The 24,259-nt window shown below is 40.0% G+C and overlaps 2 protein-coding genes across 2 annotated transcripts; both read right to left on the bottom strand.

The window, feature by feature from the left end:
- Nucleotides 1-14,848: 14,848 nt before the first annotated feature.
- Nucleotides 14,849-18,853, bottom strand: LOC120063209 (leucine-rich repeat transmembrane neuronal protein 4-like). Its single transcript, XM_039013430.1, has one exon. The coding sequence runs from the start codon at nt 17,096-17,098 to the stop codon at nt 15,425-15,427; it is 1,674 nt and encodes a 557-aa protein (XP_038869358.1). The 5' UTR covers nt 17,099-18,853; the 3' UTR covers nt 14,849-15,424.
- A 1,015-nt stretch (nt 18,854-19,868) lies between these two features.
- Nucleotides 19,869-24,204, bottom strand: ddx51 (DEAD (Asp-Glu-Ala-Asp) box polypeptide 51). Its single transcript, XM_039013429.1, has 16 exons — nt 24,027-24,204; nt 23,533-23,873; nt 23,225-23,430; nt 22,980-23,130; nt 22,740-22,885; nt 22,580-22,651; nt 22,376-22,482; nt 22,104-22,212; nt 21,847-21,992; nt 21,490-21,667; nt 21,288-21,403; nt 21,077-21,193; nt 20,881-20,982; nt 20,607-20,670; nt 20,188-20,322; nt 19,869-20,047 (listed from the first exon to the last, which is right to left on the bottom strand). Exons 1-16 carry the CDS (start codon nt 24,047-24,049, stop codon nt 20,021-20,023), a joined length of 2,040 nt encoding a protein of 679 aa, XP_038869357.1. The 5' UTR covers nt 24,050-24,204; the 3' UTR covers nt 19,869-20,020.
- Between the last annotated feature and the right edge of the window lie 55 nt (nt 24,205-24,259).

Raw genomic sequence — 24,259 nt, 5'->3', positions numbered from 1 at the left:
GCTTCAAAAAATTAAAATAAATGTCAAATGCAAAAGTGATGCATGAATGTGTATTCACTCCCTTTGCTATGAAGCCCCTAAATAAGATCTGGTGAAAACAATTACATAATTAGTTCAATAAAGTCCACCTGTGTACAATGTAAGTGTCACATGATCTGTCACATGATCTCAGTATAAAAACATCTGTTCTGAAAGGCCCCAGAGTCTGCAACACCACTAAGCAAGGGGCACCACCAAGCAAGCGGAACCATGAAGACCAAGGAGCTCTGCAAACAGGTTAGGGACAAAGTTGTGGAGAAGTACAGATCAGGGTTGGGTTATAAAAAAATATCAGAAACTTTGAACATCCCACGGAGCACCATTAAATCCATTATTAAAAATGGAAAGAATATGGCACCACAATAAACCTGCCAAGAGAGGGACGCCCACCAAAACTCACAGACCAGGCAAGGAGGACATTATTCAGAGAGGCAACAAAGAGACCAAAGATAACCCTGAAGGAGCTGCAAAGCTCCACAGCGGAGATTGGAGTATCTGTCCATAGGACCACTTTAAGCCGTACACTCCACAGAGCTGGGCTTTACAGAAGAGTGGCCAGAAAAAATTGCTTAAAGAAAAAAATAAGCAAACACGTTAGGTGTTCACCAGAATGGATGTGGGAGACTCCCCAAACATATGAAAGAAGGTACTCTGGTCAGATGTGGCTTTTTGGCATCAAGGAAAATGCTATGTCTGGTGCAAATCCAACACCTCTCATCACCCCGAGAACACCATCCCCACAGTGAAGCATGGTGGTGGCAGCATCATGCTGTGAGGATGCTTTTCATCGACATGGACTTTGAAACTGGTCAGAATTTGTTGGAATGATGGATGGGGCTAAATACAGGGAGATTCTTGAGGGAAACCTGTTTCAGTCTTTCAGAGATTTGAGACTGGGATGGAGGTTCACCTTCCAGCAGGACAATGACCCTAAGCATACTGCTAAAGCAACACTCGAGTGGTTTAAATGTGTTGGAATGAGCTAGACCTCAATCCAATTGAGAATCTGTGGTATGACTTAAAGATTGCTGTACACCAGTGGAACCCATCCAACTTGAAGGAGCTGGAGCAGTTTTGCCTTGAAGAATGGGAAAAAATCCCAGTGGCGAGATGTGCCAAGCTAATAGAGACATACCCAAAAGACTTGCAGCTGTAATTGCTGCAAAAGGTGGCTCTACAAAGTATTGACTTTGGGGGGGGGGGGGGGGGGGGGGGGGGGGGGGTGAATAGTTATGCACGCTCAAGTTTTCTTTTCTTTTTTGTCTTATTCCTTGTTTGTTTCACAAGAAAAAATATTTTGCATCTTCAAAGTGGTAGGCATGTTGTGTAAATCAAATGATACAAACCCCCCCAAAAAATCCATTTTATTTCCAGGTTGTAAGGCAACAAAATAGGAAAAATGCCAAGGGGAGTGAATACTTTTGCAAGCCACTGTACTCAAAGTTTAAAGCAAGCTCTGTATAATATGGAATTTACACTGTAATATCCTTTATTTACATGGATGTAAAATTTTATAAAATAGTAGGGCACCTTACTCAACATTGTTCTATTCAAATTATTCTTAATTTGTAATTATGTAACATTTCAGTTATTTTTAGTTTGTTTTGTTGGGATTACCATAATGGTACAAATCTAAAATCCATCCAGTAAATATTCACACATTTGGAAGCCCTGTCAACCAAGCATGGAGGACTAGACTCAACAAAATGATAAATTGATTTAGAAAATTGTAATTACTCTTGATGAAAATTGCCTTCATTAATTTTGTCGTATATTGTCTACACACTGAAAGTAATTATACAGCACAACAGAATAGATTGAGAATACACAAAAGAGTTATTAAAGAAAATAAATATCCTCATTTTATAATTCTTTAGACACCCCTGAAAAGCAAGTGACAGTTTTATAATGTTTCAAATATTTAATATTTAGTTTGGAATAAAATAGATTTCTCTATTCTCAATTACAATAACAAGAAGACTATGGATACATATGAATGATTTAGTTTGTGTTGGAGCATAAACAGTTCTACATTATGCAACATGAGCTGCAGTCAATAACATAGAGCCACTTTCATATTCAGTTGTTGCCAGATGTCCCACATTAGTTGGCAGTGGTCGATGACAAACAGAACATTTTAGCTAGAAATAGGAAACCAAATGCCTTTTGTAAACGAGAAGTAAAGAGGAATGTACTTATTACTGAGCCAAACATTTTACATGATTAATAAACCGTCCACTTTTCAACATACTCCCTTAAATCTGTGATATTTTGTATCTTGGAAATGGACAGCCATGGTATTTTGTATCTTGGAAATGTGAGCTTAAAACAGTTGGAGAAAGTCATGTGAAGTTGTTTATCAGAAAGTGGCAGCCCTTACATTCTTCCCCTTCTCTTCTCCAGGGCTTGGGAGACTACAATCTCCATGGACCCTCCCTCTCTGCCAAACTATAGTGCCTTTGGCAGACTAAGCATACCCTCTTGGATTATGGTGTCCACCATCTCAGCTGAAATACTGTAGCTGGAGGCAATGTGTGTGTGTGTGTGTGTGTGTGTGTGTGTGTGTGTGTGTGTGTGTGTGTGTGTGTGTGTGTGTGTGTGTGTGTGTGTGTGTGTGTGTGTGTGTGTGTGTGTGTCTGTGCGTGCATGCGTGAGTGCGTGTGTGTGTGTGTGAATGCATGTTTGTGTTGTTTTTGTGTTTATTTTGATGTGTGTAGAAATAGAAGAAGAGAAAGATAAATATTGGCAACTAATTTCAAGGCAGAGCTCTTTTGTCAGAGGTCATCATGTCTGGTGAACATATTGCATACTGTATGCTTATGATGGGTGTTGATTTTTACAACCATGCGGTTGAACGTTGAAATACTGTTCTTACACAAAAAGGGATGGAACATAAAATGCATGAACAATAGTAAGGTTCTTGCATTTTTGTTCACTGCCATCTTTGATGATTTAATAAATAAATATTGATGAAGTTGTGTGAGGTAAACATTTTTAGAGGGCAAATAGACTAGAGGTCTGTAAGATATAACCATCCTGAATAGATGCAGAACCAGGCCAGTGAAGTGAAAAACTATCCATAGGGGAGAATGGAGTGGTCCATATGGTATGGGACTTTTACTTATTCCAAATTACCACAACTTTCCAATTTCTGTCCTTCGTGACTTGTCTGGGGAGGATAAGGCTTGGCACATATTCTGGGTAAAGCTCAGAGTAATCTCATCTGATGAGATAAAAACAACTCAATCGATGTCCATGCAGTCCTTAAAACACAAAGGAAGCAATTTATTGGCACAGATAAACACTATTTGTATTTTAGCCCCTAATTCAATGTACCTTGTCCTATCTTGTTAAATTCTCCTGGCATAGCTGAATACATAGGTGCAATGAGATTATCCTTCAAAATACATCAATCAACAACAAGCATTACATGTTGCGAAATAGTTTGTATCGTTCAGAAGAAGCCTAAACTCTCCTTCTCCTCTACATACCCTGCCTTCACCTTCTTTCCTCTACTCACCCCCTCCTCTTCCTTATCCTCAATCAGGAGCATCAGGGAGAGGGAACAATAGACTTAAATAATTTAAAGAGAACACCTTAGAATGAAGGGGAGAACGTGTTAGGAGGAGTTAAGACAACAATATCAGGTCTGATATTTTAGTGGCTGTGGAGGAGGAACGACTTAATTTCCCACTTCCCCCCTGCATTGTGGCAGGGAATGCCACTCTAAAGTTTATGATCAGTCCTCAAATCAGATCCAGTGACCTTTATGAAAAGACTTGAATAGGCACAGATGATGACTGATACTGAAGTACACATACTTTGTGATTGTGAAAGCCAACTGGATATCAACATGATCAGGATTAGTGTGTCTAGAGCAGTGACTAGTAATCCACCATCTATAGAGGCTTATTGTTCCATGTTGTTTACTTCAGCATTCCTGTCCCTGTCATACTATGCTGTGTACAGCTGGTCCTGGGTTTAATATGCAATGCTCCCCTTTGCTGCAGCTGTCTGTGCCTCTGAGATAAAGAAGTCACGGAGAGGGAAAGGAGCCCTGAGCTTGTACTTGGCTGCTGATAATTGGTTTTATAATGTGGCCACATGGATACCACACAGTGTGGGGGCACAAAATGAGTCACCATGGCTGGAAAGGAGACAACTGTCATCATGCAGGAGAATTAGCTCCACGGGGAGAAGGTTGAGGTGAGAGTGATGATGATAGACAGCCTACAAGACAATGATGCTGCTTCTGTGTATATTAGAGCATAATTGTATGTAAAAAGGCTCCCGGGACTAGCTTATAATTAGGGCAGTAAAGTGGTCCCTTGATAATGCCAATTTGCAACTCACAGGAAAAGGAATATCTCGAAAAACAAATCATCGCTGCCAGAGGTTACATTTAATTGAGAGGGTTTGAATACACAGATATGAGCAAGCCTGAGTGTGCAGAATTCTAGTCACGTAAGCCATTGAGGCAGTGATTGACTGCAGCCCCCTGGCAAGGAGCTCCCTCCTCGTCGCAGTGACGTCCCACCTTAAAAAGACAAATATATGTGCTTAACTGCCTCTCTGACATTGACACACCGTGACTCACGCTGCCATGCTATTTAGGTATGGCTGTTGGCAAGGCCCATGTTTCTGCAGCCTCCCCGGCTTCTCCAGTTTGGTAATTTGTTTGCTTCCCCTGTTAGGTTGTTTACTTGTAATTTCGACATCTGTCAAGGTGGCTTGTTTGCTACCATGCAGTGTCATTAGGGCCCCCCCTGTAAAATGTACTAAGATAGATGGTGTTATCAGAGGCTTGGCTGGTGGACAAATTCACTTTGGCTTCATTTTGGCTGCTTTTCATCTGTTAGGCCTGTTAGGACAATTAACAAAGGATAGGATGTCCAGGCAGATGCTGTGAACAGGAATCTCCATGCCATAGAAACACAGTGCAGGCAACAACACAGCAACACACACACATTCATGCACTATAATACTATCACCCATTTGCTGTATAATGCTTCAGTTTTAAAAGTATTGATAATAAGTAATTTAAGTCCTGTGTTGAACTGTTGTGCTGAAGTGCTGTGCCCTCCCTCTATGCTCATTCTGTCCTGTCACATGCTGTTCAGCACACAACAATCTGTTGTCCGAGAGCTATGTTACACCAGGGGGAAAGACTGGGGCAGTTAAACACCTGCTCTCATGAGAGTCAGAGTCATTCACATGCACACGCACACACACACACACACACACACACACACACACACACACACACACACACACACACACACACACACACACACACACACACACACACACACACACACACACACACACAAACACACACACACACACACACACACACACACACACACACACACACACACACACTGTGTGTGTGTGTGAGAGAGAGAGAATGTGATTTAAAGAGAGAGACACATATGTAGTACATATAGAGAAAAAATAACCAGAGAGAGAGTCTACGGGGATGTGTACAATCCCATCTAAATTCTAGTCATGTTTGATGCAGCATCTGATAAGTTACTACATTTTTGTTGTTATTCATTCTAATTAATATGCACAGATATGACGGCATTGCTCTAGCAAGCACTTTGAGAATTCCTAATGGCCAATATCCTGTTCTGAAGCCAAAGTGTGATCAAGTGAATGCATTCCCTGTAGATCGATGCTGCATAATTTTATGTTATCCTCAGCCCTGACCAATTTAGTCCATTGGCTTATATCCCCCTCTCTCTACCTAATTCACCCATCATCAACCAGCATGGTAATCAATCAACCCTGTACCCAACATCATCAGAGCCACAAATCACATCAATCCATCTTTAAACAGTGAAGACAGCCACAGGAGAGTCTTTTTTCTGCAATTTTTTAAACATCCAAGTGCAATTTGTGAGATTGGTGAGGAGTGGAGGCTGTTGCAGGCCAGTCTCTGAAAGCCATGCAACATTACATCACGTAGGGACAGATGGAAATGTACTGGGAGGAGGGGCTGGTCCAACTCAAGGTGCCCCAACGTTAAAAATATTCTCACATGACCCTCCCCTTGTACTGTTTGCGTTTCCAACACCACAATACATAGACTATGTCAAGCTCGACAAACATAAAATAGATCCCTCCCTACCTTGTACTCAGTTCTGAAGGCTTGGCTTGACAAGCTCCAAATGTCATTAAACTCTTTGGTGTTTTGTAACAGCTGTCTCTTTCCATTCATCAATTGGCCGCTGCACAGTTTGGATTGAATGATTGATTTTATTTGTCAGCTAAAATAAATCCATACTGTATATACACAAATCTTTTTTAAAGTGACTATGATTGCACAATAAAGTCAGCCACGACAGTTGAAGTCGGAAGTTTACATACACTTGGAGTCATTAAATCTGGTTTTTCAACCACTCCACAAATTTCTTGTTCACAAACTATAGTTTTGGCAAGTCGGTTTGGACATCTACTTTGTGCATGACAAAAGTAATTTCTCCAACAATTGTTTACAGACAGACTATTTCACTTATAATTCACTGTATCACAATTCCAGTGGGTCAGAAGTCTAAGTTGACTGTGCCTTTAAACAGCTTGGAAAATTCCAGAAAATTATGTTATGGCTTTAGAAGCTTCTGATAGGCTAATTGACATCATTTGAGTCAATTGGAGGTGTATTTGTGGATGTATTTCAAGGCCTACCTTCAAATTCAGTGCCTCTTTGCTTGACATCATGTGAAAATCAAAAGAAATAAGACCTCAGAAAAAGAATTGTAGACCTCCACAAATCTGGTTCATCCTTGGGAGCAATTTCCAAACGCCTGAAGGTACCACGTTCATCTGTACCAACAATAGTACGCAAGTATAAACACCATGGGACCACGCAGCCATCGTACCGTTCAGGAAGGAGACGCGTTCTGTCTCCTAGAGATGAACGTACTTTGGTGTGAAAAGTGAAAATCAATCCCAGAACAACAGCAAAGGACCTTGTGAAGACGCTGGAGGAAACAGGTACAAAAGTATCTATATCCACAGTAAAACGAGTCCTATATCGACATAACCTGAAAGGCCGCTCAGCAAGGAAGAAGCCACTGCTCCAAAACCGCCATAAAAACGCCAGACTACGGTTTGCAACTGCACATGGGGACAAAGATTGTACTTTTTGGAGAAATGTCCTCTGGTCTCATGAAACAAAAATTGAACTGTTTGTCCATAATGACCATCGTTATGTTTGAAGGAAAAAGGGTGATGCTTGCAAGCCAAAGAACATCATCCCAACCGTGAAGCCCGGGGGTGGCAGCATCATGTTGTAGGGGTGCTTTGCTGCCTCAGGGACTGGGGCACTTCACAAAATACATGGCATCATTTGGAAGGAAAATGATGTGGATATATTGAAGCAACATCTCAAGACATCAGTCAGGAAGTTGAAGCTTGGTCGCAAATGGGTCTTCCAAATGGACAATGACCCCAAGCATACTTCCAAAGTTGTGTCAAAATGGCTTAAGGACAACAAAGTCAAGGTATTGGAGTGGCCATCACAAAGCCCTGACCTCAAACCTATAGAATTTGTGGGCAGAACTGAAAAAGTGTGTGCAAGCAAGGAGGCCTACAAACCTGACTCAGTTACACCAGCTCTGTCAGGAGGAATGGGCCAAAATGCACCCAACTTATTGTGGGAAGCTTGTGGAAGGCTACCCGAAAAGTTTGACTCAAGTTAAACAATTTAAAGGCAATGCTATCAAATACTAATTGAGTGTATGTAAACTTCTGACCCACTGGGAATGTTATGAAAGAAATAGAAGCTGAAATAAATCAATCTCTCTACTATTATTCTGACATTTCACATTCTTAAAATAAAGTGGCGATCCTAAATGACCTAAGACAGGGAATTTTTACTAGGATTAATTGTCAGGAATTGTGAAAAACTGAGTTTAAGTGTATTTGGCTAAGGTGTATGTAAACTTCTGACTTCAACTGTAATTTCCATTGTGGTCCCTATTTTTTTAAACATAAAATACAAAGAGAATTACAGAGATATAATCACATTACAGTGATAGACACAAAAACATTTTCAATCTCCAGAGGAGTATCAGGGGGGAGTTTAAGTAATATTCTTACAAGCTTGTTTGGCTGGTAGCTTATTCTTTAGATGTTTGGGGCTGCTGGTGAACCATGATGTGCAGACATAATCAAAGTGACACTGGACTAGTGTCTTTAGGGTGTCTGCCAGAGTCTTTAGGGTGTCTACAGCTAGGTTTCTATCCAATTGGCAAAACATTTTCATGTGAATATTCTAAAATCTTAAAAAACAATATGCCATTTCAGAGTTTCCTTTAGGAAAATTTGGCACTGGACAACATGACATTGAAGAATTTATCGGTGTCCCTAAACCGGGACAGTTGTTGCTCAATATGCAATAATGTGACTAGAATGACGTTGTAAACAACAGCCAACTTTCCGGGACATAGACATGTCTTATAAGAGTAGAAAGCTTAAATTCTTGTTAATCTAAATTTAGTGTAGTTTTGTTTGAAATTTTTATATTCAAATGTAGGAACTGGGTTCTACAGTTTGACCCCACTGCTGTCTCTGTTTCCACACCCACCCCGCCCGGCCATCTAGATGTGTGAAGGTTAGTGTATTTTCTGTAGGGAAGCTAATTATCCATCATGTATGACATTCCTGGGAGTGTGCAAACTTCCATTTTTTTATTACCATAGCATTTTTGTATGTTCTCTATAGTTATGTACTTGAAAATTTATAAGTTGACCAATTTGGCACATTTGGACAAACTCCTGGCAGACTTGAAACAAAATATTGTGTAGTGATGTAATTTTTCACTGGATCAGTCTGAAACTTTGCACACAGACTGCTGCTATCTTGTGGACAACATCTAAATTACAACTATAATTATATCTCAATGTATGGCCTTTCTCTTGCGTTTCAAAGATGATGAAAAAATAAATAAAAGATAACGCATGTTTGTTTGTATTATCTTTTACCAGATCGAATGTGTTATATTCTCCTACATTCATTTCACATTTCCGCAAACTCCAAAGTTTTTCCTTTCAAATGGTATCAAGAATATGCATATCCTTGCTTCTGGTCCTGAGCTATAGGCAGTTAAATGTGGGTATGTCATTTTAGGCAGAAATTGGAAAAAAGTGTCTGATCCTTAAGAGATTATTAACTGCCTTGTTCAGGGGCAGAACAACAGATTTTTACCTTGTCAGCTTGGGGATTCAATCTTGCAACCTTTCGGTTACTAGTCCAACGATCTAACCACCAGGCTACCTGCCGTCCCGAACAATACACAGTTCATAACGAGATGCGAGAGAAGGCGAGGCTGTAGGACTGAATCAGGGTGTCCTGTTCACTTGAGATCCCATTAACACGTAAAAAAATAACAACCACAACCAAAAACAATGCTTGGCCCAACTCAAAAAGAAACATCAAACAGCAAAAGCTGTGCTGGAGATGAAGATCCACTGGACCAGAACCAGGGCTTCTGTGCTGAACATATAGTGCGTCAGTGGAGAATGTTCATTTCCAACCTCTGGAGTGGTGAATGCCACAGAGGTGACCAGGAGGCATGATGTTGCTCCATGCATTATGAAACCCCCATTAAACAGAGGTTAATAAAATAAATTAAAACAATTCCAAACTCCAGAGATCCTATGGTAGTCCGACATTAGTTCCTAATATGAAACATTGGACACGTTGACTGATTTTCTGCCAAATGATTTAATGAGGACATTGGAATCTATGTAGTACAGTTTAAAATGAAGGACAGAGTAGGTTTGGGCCTGTACTGGTTCCGTGTAGGCATTCGGAGTCCTCTGGAATGGACATAGTGTTTAGGCAATGTTACATTAATTACAAGCAGTACTATGAATGCTAATTGTCATGTCATCTGCAGCGAGTGTTAAGAATATTGCAGTATGGGTAGGTCTGGAAGGAAAGATATATCGGCCAGAGTATACCACAACATGCAATGGAATGTTAATCTTACTCAGTTATTGAGAAATACAATTGTTTTCCCTTTCTAAAAATACAATTCTCTATTTACTAATAGCCTATCAAAATGCATTTGCCCCAAGTGTAAATTCAAAGCTCTATCTATAACATTTTGGATTCACAAGTTGGAGGCTGTGAATGAATGTTTTTGACACTTAAGACAATAAATTCTGCCTTTTAGCAGGGTATTGTCTAGGGTAATTAATTTGACATGTTCAACACCAGCTCTACACAATCAGTAATACAAAGAAGAAGGAAAGATCTATATAGGCGTATTGCAGTACAGCCTGGATAATTTAAGCACATACTGTAGTTTACTAAAATTAGAAATCATAGCTAGCATAGGTTAACTGTGCATCAATTACTGTTTCCCATCTACAGTAAAACACCTAACTCATGAACCTCGGATTGCTCTCTCACTGCCTCCTTTCCCAGATACAGCAGCCATACAGTGCTATAACCATCTGGAGTTTTCAAGACAATGTAAACCATGTTTCATCTATCAGAATTTTAAATAGGCAGATTAAAATGCACATAATTACAACATTGCTCTTTTCTACACATACGAAGGCACATTTGTATTCCAAACAGGAATTCATCATAAATGCAGCAGCTGAAAGCATAATAAATGGGTATATAAATCTTGCTGCCAGCAGTACCTCCTCGTCATGACTCATGCTGAGAAAGTGAAATAAGTGATGGGGCACATAAATCCTTTTGAAATCAAATGGACATCAACCATTATCAATGTTTGTTTGCATTCACTTTACATCACATGATGGCCATGGACACATCACCCTCCTGCCATATTTCACTATATGGCGTTTATGTATAGACATGCTGTTTAGTATGAGTAAGCTGTGGTTAGATCGTTATAACTTTCTCTATTGGCCTCAAGAGCAGTGATCATTATGAATATTACACTCGATACACACCAAGCTGTCAAGTAGCTGTTTATACCAGCCTATACACAACAACACACATGAGGAGAGTCTCCAAGTCTGAGAAATGACATGTTTCTAGTTTGGACCAGTAGAAGGATGATAATACACAGTGGATTATTATCCTCAATTGAAGACTGTGACTGAATTCCACCCCTTTTTGATTAGGTAGGATAGCTCACCGATATAAATAGCTTTTGAACGCTAGCACCAAATTCCCCTAATCCTGTCTGGCTTAACACATGCCTCCTTGCCCACTTTAATTTATTTTCCTTTCTGTTGAGGGAGTTGACCGTATGGAGTTGACTAGGGAGGGAGGAGGAGAGGGGAAGACAGATGGAGGTGGGTGGCATTTTTCTAATCGCAAAAGTGACCTGACCCTTGGGACCATGTTTGCTGAGTGGCTGTTGCCCCTGTTCTTTCCCTTGCCTGTTACACAGCAGGAACACATGGCCCTCCCACACCAACACAAACAGACACAGCATGGAGAGAGCTAACTTAGGCATTTGCCAGTAGAGGGAGAGAAAAGAGGACAATCACAGAATACAGTGAATGGTAATGGAGGGGCATGTTGCCAAGTTACTCAGTCTTACAGTTTCTTTCTATAGTGCAGATGACAGTATCTGTAATATGAATGGTTCAGTCAAATTGGTGTACTGGCATACAATGCCTACTCTGCGTAAACATAAGTTGACAACCAGTATGTCCATTCACGCTTCGTTTTTACTATTACAGTATCTGATATTGTCATTGTCCCAACTCATATAGCTACGCAACATACAGCACCAGTCAAAAGTTTGGACAGACCTACTTATTCAAGGGTTTTTCTTTATTTTTACTATTTTCTACATTGTAGAATAACAGTGAAGACATCAAAACTATGAAATAACACATTTTGAATCATGTAGAAACCCCCAAAAAGTTAAACAAATGTATTTTAGATTCTTCAAAGTAGCCACCCTTTGCCTTGATGACAGCTTTGCTCACTCTTGGTATTCTCTCAACCAGCTTCATGAGGAATGCTTTTCCAACAGTCTTGTAGGAGTGCCCACATATGCTGAGCACTCGTTGGCTGCTTTTCCTTCACTTTGCGGTCCAACTCATCCCAAACCATCTTAATTGGGTTGAGGTCAGGTGATTGTGGAGGCTAGGTCTTGTAATGCAGCACTCCATCACTCTCCTTCTTGGTCAAATAGCCCTTACACAGCCTGGAGGTGTGTTTTGGGTCATTGTCCTGTTGAAAAACAAAGTATAGTCCCACTGTAAGGGTTGCGGAACTGGTGGCAGTGAAGTCAGACGCAGGAGAGCAGAAATAATTTCAAAAGCAGTTTAATTTCAAAACCAACGGCAATAAAAAAAGAACATGGGTACAAAACCCGACGCGCACCAGTAACATAGTGCACAAGCACTTACAAACAAACAATTCCACACAAGAACATGGGGAGAACAGAGGGTTAAATACACAACACTTAATGAGGGAAATGGAAACCAGGTGTGTAGGAAAACAAGACAAAACAAATGGAAAATTAAAAGTGGATCGACGATGGCTAGAAGACCGGTGACGCCGACCGCCGAACACCGCCCGAACAAGGAGAGGAAATTACTTTGGTGGAAGTTGTGATATCCACTAAGCGCAAACCAGATGGGATGGCGTATCGCTGCAGAATGCTGTGGTAGCCATGCTGGTTAAGTGTGCCTCAAATTCTAAATAAATCACAGACAGTGTCACCAGCAAAACACCATCACACCTCCTCCTCCATGTTTCATGGTGGGAACATCACATGCAGAGATCATCTGTTCACCTACTCTGTGTCTCACAAAGACACTGCGGTTGGAACCAAAAATCTCAATTTTGACTCATAAGACCAATGGACAGATTTCTACTGGTCTAATGTCCATTGCTCATGTTTCTTGGCCCAAGCAAGTCTCCTTTTCTTATTGGTGTCCTTTAGTAGTGGTTTCTTTTTAGCAATTTGACCATGAAGGCCTGATTCATGCAGTCTCCTCTGAACAGTTGATATTGAGATGTGTCTGTTACTTGAACTCTGTGAAGCATTTATTTGGGCTGCAATCTGAGGCTGGTAACTCTAATGAACTTATCCTCTGCAGCAGAGGTAACGCTGGGTCTTCCTTTCCTGTGGCGGTCCTCATGAGAGCCAGTTTCATCATTGAGCTTGATGGTTTTTCCAATTGTACTTGAAGAACCTTTAAAAGTTCTTGAAATTTTCTGCATGACTGACATTCATGTCTTAAGTAATGATGGACTGTCATTTCTCCATGCTTATTTGAGTTGTTCTTGCCATAATATAGACTTGGTCATTTACCAAATTGGGCTATCTTCTGTATACCACCCCTACCTTGTCACAACACAACTGATTGGCTCAAACGCATTAAGGAAAGAAATTCCACAAATTCACTTTTAAGAAGGCACACCTGTTAATTGAAATGCATTCCAGGTGACTACCTCATGAAGCTGATTGAGAGAATGCCAAGAGTGTGCAAAGCTGTCATCAAGGCTAAGGGTGGCTACTTTGAAGAATCTCAAATATAAAATATATTTTGATTTGTTTAACACTTTTTTGGTGACTACATGATTCCATATGTGTTATTTCATAGTTTTGAGGTCTTCACTATTATTATACAACATAGAAAATAGTAAAAATAAAGAAAAACCCTTGAATGAGTAGGTGTGTCCAAACTTTTGACTGGTACTGTACTTCTGTACATATACAAGCAATGGTGAATAGTTATGGCAATTTTTACAGTGAACATTTTATAACTCCATCCTTAATCCATATCTAATATTCCACAAAAAGCACGCCTGCTTCCCTATGAGTTCTTACGCAGCTGAATCAAAAACATGCAATTAATAAACATAGCCATTTCCTGTACAACAATTGTTTTGGTCTAAAAATCATAATGAGCAAGACATTTAATTAAACTGCTTCCACAGCTAGGAGTGATTTGGCCCACGCTACTTTAAAAGAGTGCGGCCCCATTTTTAGACAATATCAAGCTGCCCCAGAGGAAGTATGAGTGTTCTCCTCATAAGTAGTAGTTTAGCCAAATATCACCTATTTGGACTATTTGTAGAATATATGATATTCACTCTTTTAGATACATAGCACCTATCCTTGAGAACACGTGTGATCTGGGGAAATAAATATTCCCTTAAACTAAGACCTCTGTTAAAAGCATAATAGTGATCAAGTGAATGCAATTCAGTGATTCTGCATCTTGAAGCAAACATTTCAATGTCATTGAGATCATAAACGAACACATGCTTTAAAAGCCTGAGAGAAGCAAATATTCAGACAGCTATAGTGCTCTGGAACAATTAGCAACTATTATAAGGATAAGGACAAAAAAATCTGTAATGTGAAATGTAAATACAATCTAAATGGAAATATAGACTTCCATAGAGCCTAGGTAGAACTCTACCCTGTGAATCCTGCATGGCTGCATTTGTCATAGCCTTAGTGGGCTGGTATACCCCACACATCCATAAAACATTTGTCATAGCCTTAGTGGGCTGGTATACCCCACACATCCATAAAACATTTGTCATAGCCTTAGTGGGCTGGTATACCCCACACATCCATAAAACATTTGTCCCAGGTGCTGGATCAGACAGGATAAAAACGTTTATGCATTTTTCATAAAATTTGAAATTGTCTTGTTACACCATGTTTTATGTCATGGTGAAGTGCCTCAATAGAAAGCCTGTAATGCCAGTAAGAAGACTAAAAACAGGACAAAATAATGTAATCATGTTTATGACACCCATTATTTAGCAACTACCATTCACAAGTTTAATGACATAATTCAATTTCACATACAGTTACCATAATTCCATAAAACAAACAAGAGCTAAATATTGGAAAATACTACACATAAAGTCTATCAGTTACTTGTATACAAGTATTAACACGAAGATCTCAATATTACTCAAGGATAAGAAATGTGAAAAGTGGGGTAATCTGTAATCAACAGCAGATACAGATGTGCCATCTCAATTTGATCCCTCTTTTGTTGCTGAGAATTTTCCTGCACTGCAGGAAATGCACATTTCTAGTGTATTCAAGGCTTAAAAAGCTTCTAACGTTTATTATTACTAGCTTAAAACTTGATTTGCCCTAAGGAAAAATGTATCAACCCCTACAAAAATGGCCATTAATTATAATCTACAAATTTCCTGTTGCTGCAGGATTATTTTCCTGCTGAAAGAAAGTAGGTTTATATTCACAAACAGGATTAATTCATTCAATCAATTTGTTCTTAATGTGATAACGTTAATTTAAAACAACAATAACAAGAGTCAAACAGAGGATGTAAGTTGTCAGTCACCATGCACACAGTGATCTGTACAGTGCATCCCTATGGAAAACATTTAGCTCTGACCCCCAGGCAGAGTGCGTTTTTCAGATGGACTTGACAGATCATACCTCACATTCTCTGGATCCTGAAATCGTGCAGGGGCAGGCCCTTGTCTCATTTACCAATGCATCCATGGTCTCAGAGTTTGAATGGTAAGTCAAATAATACTCTTGCAACTGAGAGTTAAGGTTAAGCTCCTGCTTCCGGGCCTTTTTTCTGCGCTTGTGGTTGACTGAGTGCTGCTGCAGCTGCCTCATGCTATTGGGGTAGCGCCTCCACGAGACATAAATTACCAGCAGGATCAATGACACAGACAGAAATAGGGCTACACTGCCTGCAATGATTTTATGGAAGGCCATATGCTCAAACTCTAGTTCTGGGAAAAATGAGGAGGATTCTGGAGAGATGGAGGTCATGAGTATGGACTCTGTTGTGTCTTTTTCTGTCACAATGGGAGAGACAGGTTGTGGAGTGAGTCTTTGTACAGTTGATGCAGGTAGACCTTGGGTTATTGTGGTCGTGTTAGAGAGAGGTGTGGTGGGCTTTTTGGTGTCCACAACTAAGGCTGTGGTTTGCCTCATGATCATAGCTGTGGTTTGGTCTACAACTGATATGTCCACACATATTGTGTAGTTCCTCACTATGTCGATTACTCTGTCTCCCTGAACTGACTTGGGGCTGCTGCATATCATGTTGATGTCCTTTGAGCCTCTGAAGTTCTTCAGCCAGGTCACCAGGGGGCAGATAGTAGGGCTGCAGTCCCAGGCGTTACCCACCAGGCTGATGGTGGTGAGGGAGACCCAGGCTGAAACCGTGTCCTGAGACACGTTGCTCAGCTTGTTGGATTCAAGATTGAGTATCTGTAAGTTTGGCATACACTGGAAAACAGCTGGGTCCAAGATCTGGATGTCATTTCCTGAGAGGTCTAATTTTTGCAGCGTATGCCAGATCCAAGGCAGGCCCTGATTGATGGCTCGTATGCGGTTCCATTGCAAGTAGAGGACCTGTAGATTGTTAAGGCGTGGAAAAATAAAAAACTGTATCCTTGAAAATTGATTATGCTCCAGATGAAGCTCTTTCAACTTGAACAGCCCCAAGAAGGTGGTGCGGGTAAGGGTGCGTAGGTGATTGTAACCCAGGTCCAGGAACTCCAGGTTGCGACACTCCAGGAAAGTGCGTACAGGTATCCTGTTGAGACCATTGGATTGTAGGTGAAGGTTTTGGAGCTTACGCAGACCATAGAAATGACCTGGCTGCAGAGACTGTAGCTGGTTGTAGGACAAATCAAGATTACGCAGGTTTGGTACAGCATTGAAAGTCTTATTTTGTAGAAGTGTAATTATGTTAGAGCTGAGAATCAGTTCTTTGAGCCTACGCACACCCTGAAAGGCTAAGCTATCTATGGCAGTGATGGAATTGTGGTCCAGGTAAAGCCAGATGAGCTGGTTGAGATGAGCGAATTGGTAAGGCAGCAGAGTCAGTAGGCTGTTGTAGCGCAGGGACAGACCCTGACATCCAGTAGAGATGTTTTCTGGGATATCTTGAAAGATGCCAGACTCGCAATAAACAATCTTCCCTTCACAGCGACAACTTGCTGGGCACATCCTCTCCCCCTTGCTGAACAGCAGAAGAAAAGATGACAGGAGAAGAAGACATGAAAGATGCCTATCCCAAACTAGGGAACCTGTAGATGAGAAGAGATTTGAGTGCATGGGGCTACCAAAGCACACCTCCATTTCAGCATGTGTGCCCTGTCACTGTGCAATGTCCATGACAGATTGATATTTCAGGCAGATTTTTATTTTTTTGTGGCATTCTGTGAAGTGAAAATCCTATCAACTATGGGTGATGGGTCTTTCTAAGACATAAATGCATAGAAACAGAACATACACTGAATAACTTTCACATTTCATACCACTTATGAGCTCAATAATGTATAATGCATATTCATAAATATATAAAAGGGCAGGTATATTACTCAGTGACCAATCTTTTGTTGGGTTTTAGAGCAGCCAAACTACCCCTCATTATAAACCCTATATAATGCAATACTGGTTGTACACTGCATAAGAAAAGCAAGCATCAAGGAGTTTTATGTAACAAAGCTTCAAAGCACCATAAACTTTCATGAAATAGAAATATGTATCTTTATGGGTTTCATTGGTGGTCACTTACCCATTGCTGCTTAGTGAAATATGAGCAATCCTTTCAGCACCATGGAACTGTCCAAATAATGAATTTAACTCCTTTCATTCAACACACGCCTGCTCTACCAATAGAAAACTGAAAAATATTGCATGAATTGCCTCGTGAGTTTCAAGAGATGCTCTTAAATGTATACATCACTGACAATAATACTTTAAATCAGAATAAAAGACAAGTTAGAACGTCAGCAGTTCCAACAGTTCAATATATCCGCGGAAGAGCACAATGTACTCATCCCTAAATAGCCTACTGGACTGGTAGTGACTTCACCCGTACGCGGCAAAAAAATGGAAATACTGGCTATGCGCAATAAACAATTCCGTTCAGGCGTGTCGGATTGCACAACCAAGTGCAACTGCAACACCTTGCGCCTTCTCGCTCTCTACATACACATGCATGCACCCTCGCGAAAAGAGAGGGAGAGAGACATAGCGGCATTTGAAATGTCTCTATTCCTTTGAAACTTTAAGTGTAATGTTTACTGTTACTTTTTTATCTAAATTGTGTGATCTATTTCACTTTCTTTGGCAAGGTAAACATGTTTCCCATGTCAATAAAGCCCTTTGAATTGAGAGAGAATTTCACTGTATAAGAATCGGTCGCATTTATTGAAAGAAGTTCAACATACTCTGATTTATGAACGATCTATAATTATTTACAAAAGCTACCTTACTCATGACGAATTTTCATAAGTAAGAAAAAGTAGCCTCCCTAATCTGGTTAAAACATAAAAAATGTAATGACTAATTTCGCAGTTGTAGCCTATAGCAGGCGTCTGCCCACAGTATCTACAAATAGCGTCACAACAAAATAGGAAAACATGTGTTGTAACAACATTATGGCTACATACAACTATAAGTAAAAACAAAAGATGTATAGTTTGTCAATGTAAAGTACTACAAGGGACCCTTCAAACATACATCATGTGCAGTTCAGGTCAGCAATAACAGTGAGAAGAATCTCTCCTAATACCGCAATGGTGTTTGGGAAATCAGATCAGTGCTGTTTAAACTAATGGCAGGATAAAAGGAAATAATTCAGTATTTTGGCCTTTTGTGATTTCCTATTAATGAGAAGAATGGATTTTTGTTTTTAAGTCCCTACCCAGGTAGCACATAACGTTCTGAGAACCATGTTTCTTAGAGCTTGGTGAGAGTGTGGTTGGCCTATGTTATTTGCATACAACCTTTCCTTCACTTTCTGTGAATGGTGCAGGATAGTTGCTTGGCTTTGGAATATTCTCAGCACATTTAAGGAACTATACAAAAAAAAAAAGGTCAAACATTGGTTACATTTCATTTCAATGTTGGGAATGTTCTAGGAACGTTCTCCAACTGGTTCGACATTGGGACATGTTCTCAAAAGTTCAGAGAATGTTAAAAAAAAAAATTCTGCTGGAATTTCAGTACTTCAGCATAACATTTCACACAGGTTTCCTCATGGTTCTATTTAAAGCTGTGTTCTCAAATTGATCTAAGAACATTAAGAAAACTTTCCATAAAAAACACAAGAAACTTTGAGTAATATTCAGAGAACATTCTAAGAATGTTATTTGAAAACTTAAATCCAGTCTCAGCACCAACAAAACTGTCCTTTATCTTGTTAAGTGTGTTGGCCACGCCCACTAATTGGCCACACCTGATCATAATGAGCGCTTGGTTCCTATAAAATGGGGTCTGTTTGAATAAACTAAAAAGAACATGGCATGCTAGCTCCTTCCTGGTGGACTAATTCCATGGATAGAAAACAAAAGATGATAGGTTTGTATCTCACTGATGCCTTGTCACAATAAGAAAGAAATGTCTGCATGATTAGTGCCCAAGGAAATGAATTTCCATGCATTTTAACAGTGCTTGTAGTTCAAAAAAGTTAACCCCAAATAAGCTAGCAGTGTTAAAGTCATGACCACTTGCATTGAGTGAAAGTCATCAAAATGTAGAATTTCTTTTTTCAGAGAATCAACAAAACCTCCCAGGAAAACTTTCAAGGAACCAAAGTAAAATGTTCCCTGCAACCTAAAAATAAACCTTTTTAAAACAGGTGATTTTTCACTTCTGTTCTCAGAACGTTTAAAAAACATTTTTACCAGTCAGGAAGCTTATGGCTTTGTTCCCACAACCAATGTGAAACCAAAAACATACAGTCCCACAACTTCCAAGGAAACAAATGTGCTGGGGATTGACATCATGGGCCTATCATTTTGCAACAGGTCATTGTTCACAGTGGGCCATGTGAACTCTGCTTGCAATGCTCAGCAGTGTTTAACATCTAGCCAATGGATTGTTTAATCAAAAACAAAGATTAATTGACATGTCCCATATTTATTTGAGAAAAACAAACATTTCATACAAAAGTCTGCACCTGGAACTAAATATTGTGTGCATGCTGACCACTGGTTTTGCCTGTCACAAGAGAAGGAACAATCTTACAGTATATTGACTCAAGTCACAGTGTTAGACGCGCTTCTTGGCCTTTTCACCCTGGGAAAAATAAATAAAAAGATGTACTGTTAAAAGTAATGACAACTTGCAACTATGATGATGATAATGCTAGAGCAACAGACAACAGTTGTCCTCACGTCATTTGTTTGAATTTCAGTGATCTGAGTCTACTACACTACCTTTATGGTATTCCCCAACTCCAGTAGTGTCTGTTGATAGTGGGGTTCCATGCTCTTCAGATTCCCAGGCATGACTATCTGTTTGTGGATCCCAGGGCTGCCTGCATCCTTCACCATCTTCAGAAATTGATTCTCCTATAGAATAGCAATGACCAACATCAACCAGAATTAGCATACAAGAACTGTAGATCTATAACTAAAGCAGCAATTTTATAGCTATTAAAACTTGTCTGGCAGTTTAATCACAACTAAACAAAACTCAAATTTATTTAAATAGAAATGTGCATTTTTTTTATGCAGGAGCAATGAAATTGACAGAATACTGCTTTTCTGCAATGCTATCATTCCAGCCTTGGCCACACATTGACATATTTTCATTGCTCTTTGTGTCTTATGTTTGAAAAATACATCCATCTCACCTGTATCCCCAAAAGAAATGTGAAGGCCAGTCCAGATTTTCCCGCTCTTGCAGTTCTGCCAACCCTGTGCCAACAAAAAGTTGTTGCAGAGAAAGGCAAAAGAACATTGCATACATTGAAGTATCCCTTGTAGTACTTTACATTGACAAACTAAATGTTGTTACAACACGTTTTCCTATTTTGTTGTATGAACATTGCATACAAAAGCTACAACAAATACAATTCAACCTATGCAGTTACAAGTGTAACAGTCAAATAAAACAAGCTAGCTTACCGGTGAATGTAAGTCCTGATGAACTGTGGTGCATCGTAGTTCACAACACATTTCACCCCGTTGATGTCAATGCCTCTGGCAGCAGCATCAGTGCTGATCAAACTTGAACAGAAAAAAATGTATATATATATATTTGGCAAAGAATGGCTAAGAAAATAGGATATTCAATTATCCGCTAACAGACACTCATACTTACAGTTGGATCTTTCCCTGTTCAAATTCCTTGAGGGTTCTCTTCCTCTCATTGGGGGAGAGTCGTGAGGAGAACTCAGCTGCCTGCACTCCACCAAAAAGCTGCACTAGCAGGTACAGTCTGTCAGAGAACAGAGAGCAAAATCAAATTGCTGTGGACATGTAATCTTCATCCAATAATGCAGTAAGGAGAAAACCAGTGAAGATTCACCAACCTGTGAACGGCTTCTCTGGAATTGGTGAAGCACAGAATGGGACTAAACTTCAGGCGCAATATGAAATGAAGGATGAGGAGGGGCTTCTTACTCAGAGTGCAGGGCACATAGTATTCCTAGAAAAGAGACCACAATGGCACAATGCTCTGGAATATAGGATAAATTATATATATTTTTTAAATTGGGATGTTTTGTAACTTACTGTCAGGCCCTGTGGGAAGTTAAACCTCTCTTGAGACCTAGGGTTGGTCGTTGACTGACTGTGGACAGAGCTGAAGAGTCTGGGCTGATGCAGGCCTAGCTGCTGCAACTTCTCTGGATTCTGAGTCAGTGTGGCTGAGAACAGGAGCTTCTGCAGAGGCATCTGCGGTGGTGACAAGCTGTCACAAAGTAAAAACAGATGTATTACATCACTGAAATGCATATACCCTAGAATAATGTATGAACGCACACAACCCATAGGTGCAGAACAGTTTGTATTCTCACTAACAAACCACATAGTTGCCAGTCCTGCATTTTCCAGTACTGTCTGAAAGAATGCTGAGAAGTGAGGTCTTACCTCGCTGCTGTGATAGGTGCAGGCTCTGTCCTCTTGAAGATTGTGACTGCTTCAGAAACTCTCCTGGGTCTGTAAACTGCCTTGGTCACCAGACTGAGCCAAGACTGGTGCATGCTGTCAATCATCCGGTCTGCCTCATCAATAATCTGCAGAGGTTTGATATTGACCATCATGAAATATGAATCCTTTATTGAAATACTGTTAGTCATAACACCCACAAAAATACAAATGACATTGTACTAGTATTAGTGACTCACAAGGAAGCGGAGGTGTTCCAAACTGAAACCATCATTCTTATTGATGTGATCAACTAGTCTCCCAGGGGTTGCGACAACAATGTCTGCCAAACTGTGGCTTATTCCGCCTCTGCAAAGCAAGCAAAATGTGTATTTCTTTCAGATCGATTTTCTATTTAAAATTATGGTGTTATTTATGCAAAAAATACTATTTTGAATGAAAGGAAACTAAGCTTAAACAAATATAATAATTTATTATCCACCAAGGAAGAAAGACCTTGATGTGTCTTTACCTGTTTTCGGAGAGCGATGCCTGCTCGGCGGCAAAGGACTTTTGACCAGCAAGCATGACCACTTTCAAGCTGTTGCCCTCCGCATATGAACTGAATACTTTGCAAACCTGTTTGAGAAAACATTTAAACATTTTTCAAGCTCAGCTAACCAAAATAATCACAAGTTATCTCCATCATGGAGATTGAAGGTTTGACCCTAGTTACCTGCTGTGCAAGCTCTTTGGTGGGCAACACTGCCAAAACCCGGACTTCACATACAACTCTCTCCATCAGTGCCTAATGACAAAAAAATAGAAAAGTATGACTTATCTAATGAAAAAAACATTATATATATATTATATATAGTTAATGGTTTAATTCATACCTGAATAACAGGTATGACAAATGCCAGAGTCTTGCCACTCCCCGTTGGAGCAGACACACAAATGTCTCTGGGTTTGTAGCCCCCTCTTCCAATCAATAGACCATGAGAGACACTCTCTAAAATGGCTGGGATGACCTCCACTTGTACTGCAAATGGAAAACAACAGAAGTTGAGTACTTTCCCCTCCCACATTGTGATACCAAAACAGATTTCAACTTTCAATCCTTCATGCCTGCTAACCTGGAAAGAGGTGATAAATTCCATTCCTCTCAAGTTTCCGTTGGAGTTTAGTACAAATTCCCGGGACGTCACTGATGGGGACTAGGTTGCTTGTAATGTCTCTCTGGATTACATCTGGTTCAGCAAGCCACTTGGGCAGGACTCTTTGTACCTAACATATTAAATATATAAAATGTATCATGAACATACTGTAAAGACATTTCCCACTACAAGTTATATCAACGCGCTAGTGCAATACACCAAACCTTTTGAATAATCTTTTTCTCAAATCCTCCCAGTATGGTGAAACCAGTCTGAGAGCTACTTGTTTCTGTGTCTTGTATTGACTGGTCAGTCTGAATTTTCTCCACCATTTCATCATCATTTTTTAGCAACTCTGCTTTGACAGCAGCAGCAGCAGCCTCTTGCAGGTTTCTATTCTTATTGTGGACAGATGTCTGCTTCATCCCATCTAAGGAGAAGCAAAGACAATAAGGAACACTAATATAAAATTAATTCTTATGAATGTTATACCATTTCAACTGTAAATGTGTGATATAAAATAGATACACACCTTTTTCCTCTTCTGTCAGTTGCATCTTTTTCGTATCCTTCTTCTTTCGTGCATTATCACCCTCGGAAAGTTCTTCGGGGTCTGGTGGGGACACATCCTGGTTAACTTGCTCTTTCCTCTTCTTTGGGTGTTTTGTCTCATCGAGGTTGCCTCCCTTGTTTTTTCTTTTCTTCTTCACCGAGGTGCCCCCGTCACTCTCAACTGTTGTTTTTGACTGGTATTCTTCTTGACATGACAAGCTCTGTTGCTCCTTGACTTTGGCCTTCCTCTGAAGCTTAGCCAACAACGCTTTGGCTCGAGATTCGTTGCTCGAGCCATCATCTCCTTCATCCCCAAGGTATCTGTGAAAAGCATAGTCTTCAATGTACTTGGTTTCAGGTCCCCAATAAACACACTTTAATTTCACTTTATAAACACTTCATAGCTAGCTGACTATATCAATCAAGAACTAAGGAAGCTAGCTAACGTTAGCGAACAACAAAGAGTGAACATACCTATTAATAAGGAACAGAGCCATTGTTCAAATGTTGAAAGGGCCAAAAAATTAGCTGTGGGCAATAACTTCAATAATGTAACTTTATCTAGCAGCCATTCCACCACAATATATATTATAATTTAAACCCTTTTTGCTGTTTCACACGTGTGTGTTTTCCCAGAGCTATCTAGAGAAAGGAGGTGTCTTCCTGTTTAAAGTCGCTTTAAAATGACGTTAGCAAGAGTTGACCCC

This window comes from Salvelinus namaycush, chromosome 18, assembly GCF_016432855.1.
Source record: "Salvelinus namaycush isolate Seneca chromosome 18, SaNama_1.0, whole genome shotgun sequence".
NCBI classification, from domain to species: domain Eukaryota; kingdom Metazoa; phylum Chordata; class Actinopteri; order Salmoniformes; family Salmonidae; genus Salvelinus; species Salvelinus namaycush.
This window is presented reverse-complemented; position numbering and strand designations above follow the sequence as displayed.